General features: G+C 44.5%; 1 protein-coding gene across 4 annotated transcripts in view; it reads right to left on the bottom strand.

Moving 5' to 3' along the window:
• Positions 1-13,088, bottom strand: part of syne3 (spectrin repeat containing, nuclear envelope family member 3) — an 80,225-nt gene that overhangs the window by 22,976 nt on the left and 44,161 nt on the right. For 3 of the 4 annotated variants that reach the window (XM_060829540.1, XM_060829543.1, XM_060829542.1), the window contains 3 exons: positions 5,742-5,789; positions 5,205-5,354; positions 420-575 (listed from right to left, as the gene is read on the bottom strand). In XM_060829540.1, the coding sequence (XP_060685523.1) occupies positions 420-575; positions 5,205-5,354; positions 5,742-5,789 (354 nt within the window). The remainder of the gene's footprint in view (positions 1-419; positions 576-5,204; positions 5,355-5,741; positions 5,790-13,088) is intronic. The other variant, XM_060829541.1, reaches the window with a different exon arrangement.

The following is a 13,088-nucleotide window of genomic DNA, read 5'->3' as shown; positions in this document are numbered from 1 at the left end:
GATTACATTAGGATTCTTTAAGCTCAACTTTCCTTGATTGTGAATAAGAACATATTCTAAGTGACTGACATCAGGACAAACAGCTCCCCTGTTTTCTATTCCCCCGCACACCCCCCCCGACCCACCATTTTGAGGGAGAGAGAGATACAGTGCAGTTGTCAGCATATATCTGCATCTGGATCCTCTGGAATAAATCATAACCAATTATTCACAGCTGATTCATACCACCTCTTCTCCCGAGACCTGCGGGCTGAGACTTTCACCTTTGAATAAAGCACTTGGATTAAATAGCACTCAAGATCTCAGTGATCTTTTGCAAAGTGAATCACATTATTTACTGAAGGCTGCTGTAAAATGAAAAGCTAGCACAACAGAAATTGGATTTCATAGCCTCTGTAAACCCAGATCACAAAACATACCGAACGTTCTTGAGCCTCCTTCAATTTTGATTTATACAACATCCATCGGTATCGCAAATCTTCCAGCTGTTTCTCTTCTTCATTCGCACCCGGAAACTCAGCACTGAAGAGCTCTTCAAAACTTTTCTGGCCCTGAGGGACACGAGATTGCAGCACCTGAAAAATCATTAGTTAATCTTTTCAGAAAAGCTAAAAACATTGCTGCTGTGTGCATATAACTGGAGAACGTTGCTTATGAAACATATAGTAAACATGGCTAAAAGATGACAAGTACTGGCAGTTTTTCATCTTGCACTAACCAGTACACCATGTCAAGATGTCATGTTTGATTTCATGTCCATCAAATTCTCAAACTTCTGTACCAAATGCAGTTGAGGTAGTTTTAAATAGCAACTTGACATGGGACGGCAACTGTGTAGTGACAAGATCAGTGGGGTAGTAATGTGGAATCCCAAGAAATAGCAAGGACAGCAGCTTCATAAAGAGAAGACTGAACTTTTGTGGGAAGAGCAATGGCAGCAGTCAGCGGGTATTTCTTTTGATCGGCAAAGTGGTTTAAATCAGAAGATGCTAACGCAGTTAAGAAGTTCACTTCAAAAATGTTGAGCATCAAAATTAATTAATTAGAGATATGGCTGGGTAGGCACCGTGTAGCAGCTGTAGGATGTGAGAGTTGGTAGATGTCAGGGTGATCCACTGTGACTAGGAGGAAGTGAGAACTGCAAATGCTGGAGATCGGAGTCTAAAAGTGTGGTGCTGAAAAAGCACAGCAGGTCAGGCAGCATCCAAGGAACAGGACAGTTGACATTTTGGGCATTAGCCCTTGATCAGGAAAATGTGATGGGAGGGGATATGCCTGAAATACTACTCTCCTGCTCCTCAGATGCTGCCTGACCTTCTGTGCTTTTCCAGCACCACACTGATCCACCATGGCCACATCTGCAGCAAGTGTTGGCTGCTTGAGAAATATCAACTCAAAGTTGAAGAGCTGGAGTTCAAGTTGCAGAGACTGTGATATCAGAGAGGGAGAGATATTTGGACACTGTTTTAGACAACAGTAACTTCCCTTAGATTAATGACATCAAATTTAGTACATGGTCAGGGGCAAGAGGTTTACGGCTGCAAGCAAGACAGGTACTGGATTCTAGAATACAACTTTGGAGGATCCACAGCCACTGCCCTTATCCAATAAGTATGGGGTTCTTGCTCCCAGTGTGGACGTGTGCACAGACTGCATGCAGGATGAATGTACTGAGCACAGTATAGTAGTCCAGAGTGCAATTCCAGCAACTCTACTTTTGCAAATGGATGTCAAAGTCACTCTTACCTCCAGGGTTCAGCATGTTAACTAAATTTTGACCAAATCTGTGATGTGCTTGAGGTGTTGTTCAGTTAGCTCAGTTGGTTTGAAATGCACATGTATGTCAACTGCATGGGTTCATTGTCTACACCAACTGAGGTTACCATGAAGATGCCTCCTTCGCAAACTCTCCCTGGTCCAGAGGTGGTGACAGATTAAACTCCACCAGTCATCATTCTCCTTAGAGAGCATTTCTGTGTCCTCCGGGACTATAGCAACCTTTGGTGTCAGTTAGCTCAGGCTGGCTGGACAATTGGTTTGCAATGCAAAGTGAAATATTCGAGCGATAAGACAGAAAACTCTGAATGTTGAGGTACATTTAGGACTAGGGAAGAAGACTGGCTATTTAACATGTGCAAAGGTAGCAAATCAACAGAGGCTGTAGTGGGATGCAGAAAATGAGGGGGAACTTAAAACAAATTAGGAGAGCTAATGGGAGAACGAAAAAACACTGACAGATAGGATTAGGGAGAATCCATGATGTAAACATATCAAGTGTAAAAGGATAATCAGGGAATGAGTAGGGTCCAGTAGTGACCAGTGGGGCAATCTGTGCATGGAGCCAGCTGTTAAATAAGTACTACACATCTATCCTCACTTTGGAGGAGGATGTAGGTACATAATTTGGGGAGACTGACGGGTCTTAACATAGGGAATGAAGTGGTATTAGAGGTGTTAGCAGGCTTAAAAGTAGACAAATTCCCCAGTCTGGCTGCAGAGTTGTATCTCTGACTGCAAAGGAAGCTAAGGCAGGAAATTACAAGGGCTCTGACTGTCATTGTTATTTCCTCTCTGACCATAGACGTGATTCCAGAGGACAGCCATTTCAGTTCCACATTTTAAGAAAGGTGGTGGGAATAAACCAAGGAACTGCAGCCATTAAGTCTTTCATCAGTGGTCAGGAAATTATTGGAGAAAATTTAGAAAGAGACAATTAATCTCCACTTGGAAGGCAAGGTTTGTTCAGGGATAAGCACAGCAGGTTAGGCAGCATCCAAGGAATAGGAAATTCAACGTTTCGGGCATAAGCGAACGGCTTATGCCCGAAACGTCGAATTTCCTATTCCTTGGATGCTGCCTGACCTGCTGTACTTTAACCAGCAACACATTTTCAGCTCTGATCTCCAGCATCTGCAGACCTCATTTTTTACCCATTGTTCAGGGATAGTCAACCTGGCTTTATCAGAGGGGGGTTATACCTAACAAACTCTCAAAATGTTTTGAGGTAGTGATCAAGTGTGATTGATAGCATTTTTTTCTGGATTGTAACAAAGACTTTAACAACATCCTGCATGGAAGACTGATAAAGGCAATAGAATACCTTGGCGAGCTGAATTCAAAATTGTCTCAATGGGAGGGGACAAATGTGGTGGGAGAAAGCTGTTTATGTAACCAAAAGAAAAAATGCTGGAAAATCTCAGGTCTGGCAGCATCTGTAAGGAGAGAAAACAGCTGATGTTTCGAGTCTAACTGAGCCTTTGTCAAAGCTGTTTATGTGACTGGAGGCCAGCATCAGGCTGCATGAACGGTGCTGGGTCACGTGCTATTCAGGATAGCTCAAAGTGATAGATAGCTCTAAATGATAGATAGCTCTAAATGATAGATAGCTCAAAGTGATAGATAGCTCAAAGTGATAGATAGCTCAAAGTGATAGATAGCTCAAAGTGATAGATAGCTCAAAGTGATAGATAGCTCAAAGTGATAGATAGCTCAAAGTGATAGGTAGCTCTAAATGATAGATAGCTCTAAATGATAGCTCCAAAGGATATACAAGAAAACATGGGGTGATGACAAATGAGTTTACGTAGGACACAGATTGGCTAACAGGGAGGAAGATGGTCTTAAGTCACAGGAGGATTTTGGTCAGATGGGCAGTTCAGTGGCAGAAGGACTTTAACCCTAATAAGTGTTAGGTGATGTACTTCAGAAGAAGAAACAAGACAAGGCAGTACTTCATGGAGGGCAAAACACTAGAAAGCTCAGAGGAACACAACGAACCCTGGGGTAATGGTCCAAAGATCCCTGCAAGCAGCAGGACAGGTTTGTAGGGTAGTTAAGACAGCATAGGGACTTGCCTAACAGTTGTGGCATAGATTATAAGAGAAGGGAGGTCGTGTTGGAGCTAAATAAAACTTAATACTCCAGCCGTGGCTCATCCTATTTGCAATCCTGGTCATCGTGACTGAGGATGTGACTACACTGGAATGGGTGCAGAGCCACTTCACCAGAAGGTTGCCTGGGATGGAGCACTTTCACTACAAAGAGAGACTGAATTAGCTCAGGTTTTCTTTGAAGCAGAGAAGAAAAATGTGTTGCTGGAAAAGCGCAGCAGGTTAGGCAGCATCCAAGGAGCAGGAGAATCGATGTTTTGGGCATGAGCCCTTCTTCAGGAAAAATTTGAAGCAGGGAAGGCCGACAGTGGCCCTGATTAATGTGGGTAAGACTATGAGGCACATGTACAGGGTGGACAAAACGCAGCAGCTCTCCTTTGTTGAAAGTAATGAGTGGGTGCACTTTTAGGTGAAAGGTAGGAGGTTTAGAGGGGATAGGAGGGAATACTGTTTCACCTTGAGGGTGGGCGGGGGCTGGAAAGCATGCCTAGAAGGGTAGTTGAGGGCAGAAACATGACACCTTTAAAGAGTACTCAGATGAGCACCGAAAACATTGAAGGCCATGGAGCAAGTGCTGGAAAGTAGAACTAGTGTAGATTTAGAGCAGTTTTTGTCAGTGCAGACTTGATGGGTTGAAGGGCCTCTTGTGTTTTGATTTCAGCTTGCTGGTATCCACAGATTTGTTTTACTAAAGGACAAGGAATATCTTCTCTGGGGCTATTACTACCTGGAATACTGAACAGCCTGGAAAGAGTGGACACATTGGGAAGATGTTTCCATTAGAGGGAGAGATCAGGACCAGAGGGCACAGCCTTGCAGTAAAGGGAAGACCCTTTAGAACAGAGATGAAGAGTGCCTTCTTCAGCCAGACAGTAGTGAATCTATACAATTCATTGCCACAGAAGGCTGTGGAGGTCAGGTCATTGAGTAAATTTAAGACAGAAATAGATAGTTTCTTCATTGTCAAGGCGATCAAAGGTTATGGGGAGAAAGCAGGAGAAGGGGGTTGAGAAACTTATCAGCCATGAATGCATAGCGGAGCAGACTCGATGGGCTGAATGGCCTAATTTCTGCTCCTATATCATCCGGAGAGGGCTGGGTTTTTGTATTTATTCAAGTCTAAGTTAGATTAGTTTTTGATGGATAAATAAGTCAAATGTAATGAGGCAGAGGTAGAACAGACAGAAAACTGGAATTCTGACCATAAATACATGATGTTACTGAATTGTGCAGCAGGTTTGAAGAACGGAATGGCCTCCAGCTGCTCGCATACTCTTATTACATTGAGTCTTAATGATCTCTAATCTCGCTGACCTTCAGGCCTTGTTTTCTGTGTTTTCTCTCTCTGCTACTCCTGGGATGTTTGGCAGCTAGAATGCTCATCAATTTCCGATCTTCAGTTCTGAGCCACTCTTCAAACTTCTTCAATAACAGCTTGCAAGCACTGGGATCTCGACCAGTCATCTGTTAAACAGTCAAATTTAACAAGTATGATTTGTATCGGACAAAAGCAAACTACTGAAGATGGTGAAAATCTGAAGTGATAAATTACTGTAAATAATCAGTAATAGGTATCATGTTATAACATTTCAAACATTGCTCAGTTGAGATGAAAGATCAAACTGAAACACTGATTCTTCTTCCTCCATGCTGAACATTTCCAACATTCTTGGTTTTGATTGGACTAGGAACTGTGCAATGCTGACATTGTTTTAATCTGTTGAAACTAAACAGTGAGATTACTTATGAGAAGTAAATGCCAAATTCATTCCATCGTGATATGCATTCCGCACCAAGTATGCTGTTTACGTATTCATTAATGGAATGTAGTCAAGTACCTGTGATACGTACCCAATTCCCTTCAGATAAAGTGCTGGAGAAATTCAAGTCTGGCAGCATCTGTGAAAACAGAAATAAAATTAACGTTTTGAGTCCAATCTATCCAAGAAGGGCCTTGGACTCATAGCATTCACTCTTCTTTCCACAGATACTGCCAGACATAGAGTTTCTTCAACAATTCCTGCTTTTGTAATTGTTCAGTTTTTCTACATTAATGAGGAAAAACGTCTTCACTGCGAGCACTGAACCCGTGGAATTCTCTATTACACAAAGTGGTTGAGGCAAAACACTAAAGGTTTTCAAGGTGATGATGATAAAATTCCTTGGGCTGAACGGGTCAAAATGTATGGAGACAAAATGGGAACAGGGACCAAGCTGGTTGATCAGCCATGGTCAAACGGAATGGCAGAAATTTTTACCTCATCGGGCTGAATGGCCTACTCCTGCTCCTATGTTCTATGTCTATGGTTTTTTTTATTTCCTTATCCTCCATTATACATTCTTCTGTCTCTGCATTTAATGGAGAAAGTGAGGTCTGCAGATGCTGGAGATCAGAGCTGAAAATGTGTTGCTCGAAAAATGCAGCAAGTCAGGCAGCATCCAAGGAACAGGAGATTCAACGTTTCAGGCATAAGCCCTTCTTCAGGAATGAGGAAAGTGTGTCCAGCAGGCTAAGATAAAAGGTAGGGAGGAGGGACTTGGAGGAGGAGCATTGGAGATGCGATAGGTGGAAGGAGGTCAAGGTGAGGGTGATAGGCTGGAGTGGGGTGGGGGCGGAGAGCTCAGGAAGAAGATTGCAGGTTAGGAGGGCGGTGCTGAGTTCGAGGGATTTGACTGAGACAAGGTGGGGGGAGGGGAAATGAGGAAACTGGAGAAATCTGAGTTCATCCTTTGTGGTTGGAAGGTTCCTAGGCGGAAGATGAGGCGCTCTTCCTCCAACCGTCGTGTTGTTATGGTCTGGCGATGGAGGAGTCCAAGGACCTGCATGTCCTTGGTGGAGTGGGAGGGGGAGTTGAAGTGTTGAGCCACGGGGTGGTTGGGTTGGTTGGTCTGGGTGTCCCAGAGGTGTTCTCTGAAACGTTCCGCAAGTAGGCGGCCTGTCTCCCCAATATAGAGGAGGCCACATCGGGTGCAGCGGATGCAATAGGTGATGTGTGTGGAGGTGCAGGTGAATTTGTGGCGGATCTGGAAGGATCCGGAAGGATCCCTTGGGGCCTTGGAAGGAGGAGGTGTGGGCGCAAGTTTTGCATTTCCTGCGGTTGCAGGGGAAGGTGCCGGGAGTGGAGGTTGGGTTGGTGGGGGGTGTGGACCTGACGAGGGAGTCACGGAGGGAGTGGTCTTTTCGGAACGCTGATAGGGGAGGGGAGGGAAATATCTCCCTGGTGGTGAGGTCTGTTTGGAGGTGGCGGAAATGGTGGCGGATGATATGCTGTATATGGAGGTTGGTGGGGTGGTGGGTGAGAACTAGTGGGGTTCTGTCCTGGTGGCGGTTGGAGGGGCGGGGCTCAAGCGCGGAGGAGCGGGAAGTGGAGGAGATGCAGTGGAGGGCATCATCGATCACGTCTGGGGGGAAACTGCAGTCCTTGAAGAAGGAGGCCATCTGGGCAGTACGGTTTTGGAACTGGTCCTCCTGGGAGCAGATGTGGCGGAGACGAAGGAATTGGGAATATGGGATGGCGTTTTTACAGGGGGCGGGGTGGGAGGAGGTGTAGTCTAGATAGCTGTGGGAGTCAGTTGGTTTATAGTAAATGTCCGTGTTGATTCGGTCGCCCGAGATAGAAATGGAAAGGTCTCGGAAGGGGAGGGAGGAGTCTGAGACAGTTCAGGTGAATTTGAGGTCGGGGTGGAAGGTATTGGTAAATGGATGAACCGTTCAACCTCCTCGTGGGAGCACGAGGCAGCGCCGATACAGTCATCGATGTAGCGGAGAAAAAGGTGGGGGGTGGTGCCAGTGTAGTTGCGGAAGATGAACTGTTCCACATATCGTACGAAGAGGCAGGCATAGCTGGGGCCCATGAGGGTGCCCATGGCAACTCCTTTAGTTTGGAGGAAGTGGGAGAATTGGAAAGAGAAGTTGTTCAGGTTGAGGACCAGTTCAGTCAGTCGAAGGAGGGTGTCAGTGGAAGGGTACTGGTTGGTACGGCGGGAAAGGAAGGGGAGGGTTTTGAGTCCTTCGTGATGGGGGATGGAGGTATACAGGGACTGGATGTCCTTGGTGTAGATAAGGCATTGGGGACCGGGGAAGCGCAAATCATGGAGGAGGTGGAGGGCGTAGGTGGTGTCCCGAACGTAGGTGGGGAGTTCTTGGGCTAAGGGGGACAGGACCGTGTCGAGGTATGCAGAGATGAGTTCGGTGGGGCAGGAGCAGGCTGAGACAATGGGTCGACCGGGGCAGTTAGGTTTGTTTTGGTGGGGCAGGACTTCCCCAATATTGACTGAGACTCCCTTACAGCAACAGGATTAAGACAGGGAAGAATTTGTGAAATGCATCCTTTAGAGTTTCTTGAAACAGTATGTGGATGATCCAACTAGAGGAGGGGCAATACTGGACCTTGTATTGGCTAATGAGCCTGGCAAGGTGACTGACCTTTCAGTGGGACAGCATTTTGCAAACAGTGATCAAAACTCCTGAAGTTTGAAGATAACTATGAATAAGGATAAGTCAGGACCTTGTGGGAATGTTAATTGGGAGCAGCGGTATCATGCAAGTCCACATTTGACATGTGGGAATTTTTTTTAAGGGTCTGCTGGAGTTCAGGACCGGCATGTTCCAGTGAAGGGGGAGGACAAGGATGGTAAGGCAAGGGACCCTTGGATTAGGAGGGATGTTTGTGAATTTAGTAAAAGGAAAAAAGCATATGTAAAGCTTAGGAAGGTAAAATCCGACAGGGCCCTTGTGGAATATAAGGAGAAGAGGAAGGAACTCAAGCATGGAATTAGGAAAGCAACAACTGGCCATGAAACGACCTTGGCAAGTTGGGTTAAAGACAATTGCAAAGCATTCTATACATACATTAAAACAAGAAGATAACTATGGAGAAGGTAGGGCCACTCAAGGATAAAGGAGGAAGCTTGTGCTTGGAGGCAGAGAAGGTGGGCAAGATCCTAAGTGAGTACTTTACGTCAGTATTCACCGGAGAAGGATATGGAGGACAGTGAGATTTGTGTAGACATTCTGAGATCAACAAAGTGGTGTTGGGTCTCTTCAAGAGCATTAAGGTGGATAAGTCCCCTGGGCCCGATAATATCTATCCCAGGTTCTTGAGAGGGGCAAGAGAAGAGATTTCTGGGGCCTTGACCAAGATCTTTGTGTCCTCATTAGCCACTGGAGATGCCTGGAGAACTGGCAAGGAGCTCATGTTGCTCCTCTGTTCAAGAAGGGAAATAGGGACAATCCAGGAAACTCTAGACTGAGGAGTCTCATGTCGGAATTTGGGAAACTATTGGAGAGAATTCTTGGGGATAGGATTTATATGCATTTGGAAGATTAGGGACAGTCAGCAAGGCTTTGTGCAGGGCAGATTGTGTATTACTAACTTGATTACCTTTTCAAGATGATGACAAAGGGTAGAGCAGTGGACGTCATCTACATCAGTTTTAGTGAGGCTTTTGAAAAATAACCTCACGGTAAGCCCATCCAGAAGATTTAGATGCACGAGACCCACATTGATTTGGACACATGGATTCAGGTGGGGCTTGCCCACAGAAGGCAGAGTGTAGTGGTGGAAGGGTGTTAGTTAGGCTGGAGGTCAGTGACTCGTGGGTGTTCCACAAGGATCCATACTGGCACCTCTGCTGTTTGTGATATATGAAGGATGTGGAGGCTTTGGACAGGGTACAGGAAAGGTTCACCAGATGTTGCCTGGTTTGGAGGATATTAGCCATGAGAGATTGGACAAATTTGGTTTGTTTTCATTTGAATGTGAGAGACTGAGGGTGACCTGATAGAAGTTTACAAAATCATGAGAGGCATAGATAAAATGTCTAGTCAGAGTCTTTCTCCCAGGCTAGAAACGTCAATTACTCAGGAATATAGGCTTAAAGTGATAGAGGGAAAGTTTACAGGAGATGACAGAAGCAGGTCTTTTTATTTTACACAGAGGGTGGTAAGTCCCGAATCTGCAGCCTGAGGTAGAAGCAGATATAATAGCAATATTTAAGAGGTAGCTTGACAAAGACATGAAGAGGCAGGGAATGAGGGATATAGACTGCATAGAAGCAAAAGGCTGTTCAATTAGAAGAGCATTTAAAAAATGGGTATTGGACCTAAGTATGGATAGTAATGGAATGGTTTAGTTTAGATGGGCATCAGATTAATTTCACAGGTCAGTGCAATGTCAAGGGCCTGTACTGTGCTGTAATGTTCTATGTAACAGTGAAATACAGAGGTACCTCGATTATCCGAAGGATACAGGCAGGCATATTTCGTTTGGTTAATCGAATTACGGATAACTAAGTGCTGGATATCATTGTTTAGCCAAGCATCGGGACCTAGCAATCTTGCCGGATAATCCAATATTTGGACAATCGAATGCCAGATAATCGAGGTTCCTCTGTAATGGCAATACATTTCCAAATCTGGATGACGAGTCGCCTGGTGGGGAATTTGCAGGTGGTGGTGTTCCCATTGTGACAATGCTGTCACTTAAAAAGGTTATTTTGTCCTTGTTTTTGTTTTAAGAGCAGTCGTAAAGGCAGAGGTACCAAAATCTGGAGTCAAGGAAAAGGCTAGTTTAATACTGGCAAGGGAGTGGCCAATTCTCCCAGTTCAGTTTTTATAGTTTGTTTTAGCTGCAGCAGTCACAAATGTGAGGAGACGAAGGGAGCTTCAAGCTTCAGTGAAGAACTCCTCCGACTTTCTTCTGAAATCTCTCGATGGAAGCTGTTCCCTCCTGCCTGAAAGAACCAGTGTTTGAATTTACCTTTTTGCTAAGGGGAGGGTTTCTGGGGTGTTACTGTGTTGGAACAGTTATTTAGTAATAGTCACTGCACTGGGTTAGTTAAGTTGACCAATAGTTAAGTTAATCTAAATTCTGCTTTCTTTTGTTAGTGTTTCAACAATAGTGTTTAAATAAATTCTGTTCTGCTTAAAGTGGTTTGACTAGCTACATCACACCTGGAATATCTACTTCATATTTGGCTTTAAAATTAGAAAACGTTAGAGTCTAGTTTACCTTCTTAAAATATTTTGAGGTGGTCTGGCCTGGTGCATAATACCATGTATCTGCTGCCCTTGTCCTTCGAGATGGAAATTGTCATGGGTTTGTAAGCAGCTAAGGATCTTCAATGGATTTCTTTCTACAAGATGCAACTTGCCGAGAGTATGCATTACTGCTACTGATGGTGGAGGGAATGGATGCTTGTGGGATGTAGAGGCAATCAACAGGGCTGCTTTGCCCTGGATGGTGTCAGGCAAGTGGGGAGTATTCCATCACATTCCTGGCTTGTGCCTTGAAGATGGTGGACAGGCTTTGGGAAATCAGGTGGTGAGTTACTTGCTCAGTATTCCTAGTTTCTATTTTGCTTTTGTAGCCACTGTATTTATATGGTGGAGTCCAGCTCAATGGTAATCCCCATGATGTTGAGAGTGGGAGATTCAGTGATGGTAATACCATTGAACGTTAAAGGGCGCTGCTTAGATTATCTCTTGCAGAAGATCATCATAGCCCAGCATTTGTGTGCTGCAAATGTTATTTGCCACTTGTCAGCCCTAAGCCTGATATTGCCCAGATCTTGTGGCATTTGAACACTGATTGTTTCAATTTCTGAGTCGTCAGAAAAAGTGCTAAATATTGTGCTATCATTGGCGAACATCCCCACTTCTGACCTCATGATGGAGGAAGGTTTTGATGAAGCAACTGAAGATGGTTGGGCCAAGGCCACTATCATGAGGAACTCTTGCAGAGATGTCCTGGAACTGAGATGACTGACCTTCAATTACCACACCATAGACCCATCCCATTTTACGTATACTCTCTTCTCCCCTCTTCCATCAGGCAGAAGATATACAAGTTTGAATACATGTACAATTAGATTCAAGAACACCTTCTTCCCTGCTGTATTCAGACTCTTGAAAGGATGTATCAAATGTTAATTTTGATCTCTCTGCATCTTCTGTGGTTGCAACACGGTGTTCTACACCATGTTCTGCTCCCCAATGCACTTTGCGTGCTATGATATGCATGTAGAGCACACAGAACACTACTCTTCACTGTATCTTGGTATATCTAATAACAATAAATCAAATGCAGTCTTGTGTGTGCCAAGTATGAGTCCAACCAGAGGAGTGTTTGCTCCCTGATACCCATTGATTCCAATTTAGCTGAGGCTCTTTAATGCAACATTGGAACAGTTATTTAGTAATATTCACTATATCGGGTTGGTTAAGTTTACAGTAGTTAAATTATTCTAAATTCCACTTTTTTTGTTAGTGTTTCAACCGCAGTGTTTAAATAAATTAAAGTGGTTTGACCAGCTGCATCATACCTGGAATATCCACTTCACATTTGGCTTTAAAATTAGAAAATGTTCAGCCTGCTGTTAAGGAAAGGCCGCCAACATTCTCAAAAATCCATCCCACCCTGGCAATGTTTTTCTACAACCTCGATCATCGGGGAGGAGGTACAGAAGCCCGAACACATGCACCAGCCGGTTTCATAACCGTCTCTACGCTACTATTGTTAGAATACCGAATGGACTCTCAAACTCTTAACATTCGCCTGTCCCTGTGTTTTTGTTTTTTCCACTGTTTCCCTATGATTTACTATCTATGCTACTTAACTCTGGGGATCTGCCTGCATTGCTCACAAGACAAGCTTTTCACTGCGCCTTGGTACACGTGACAATACATTCAATTCAATTCAACTTATTTGGTGAAATGTCATATTGTTTGTAAGGCATCTGCAGATGAAGTTGTGGGGATATCTGTTTTTGGTGAAGACTCTGTAGAGGTGTTCTTCTTGCTCTTAGGGTTAGGGTTAGAAGAACAACACTTCCACAGTGTCTTCACCAAAAACGATACCACTGCAATTTCATCTGCAGATGACCAACACACAGACAACGTGACCAGGACATGCCACAACACAATATACTCGCCACTCTACATAAAAACAGTCTCAGAATTGACAGCCAGACCTCTCTGACCATACTGTTTCGCGACCCCCCATAAACCGACAGCCACACACAGACAACTCACCAGACCAAAAGACCCTATACCCACCACACAAGACTAACACAGTTTACAAGCTTCCATGCAAAGACTGCACAAAACACTCTGTCGGACAAACAGGCAGACGACTAGCAATCCGCATCCATGAACACCTGTGAGACATTAAATGCCACGATCAGTTGGCCCCAGGA

This window comes from Hemiscyllium ocellatum, chromosome 8 (assembly GCF_020745735.1).
Source record: "Hemiscyllium ocellatum isolate sHemOce1 chromosome 8, sHemOce1.pat.X.cur, whole genome shotgun sequence".
Classification (NCBI taxonomy): domain Eukaryota; kingdom Metazoa; phylum Chordata; class Chondrichthyes; order Orectolobiformes; family Hemiscylliidae; genus Hemiscyllium; species Hemiscyllium ocellatum.
This window is presented reverse-complemented; position numbering and strand designations above follow the sequence as displayed.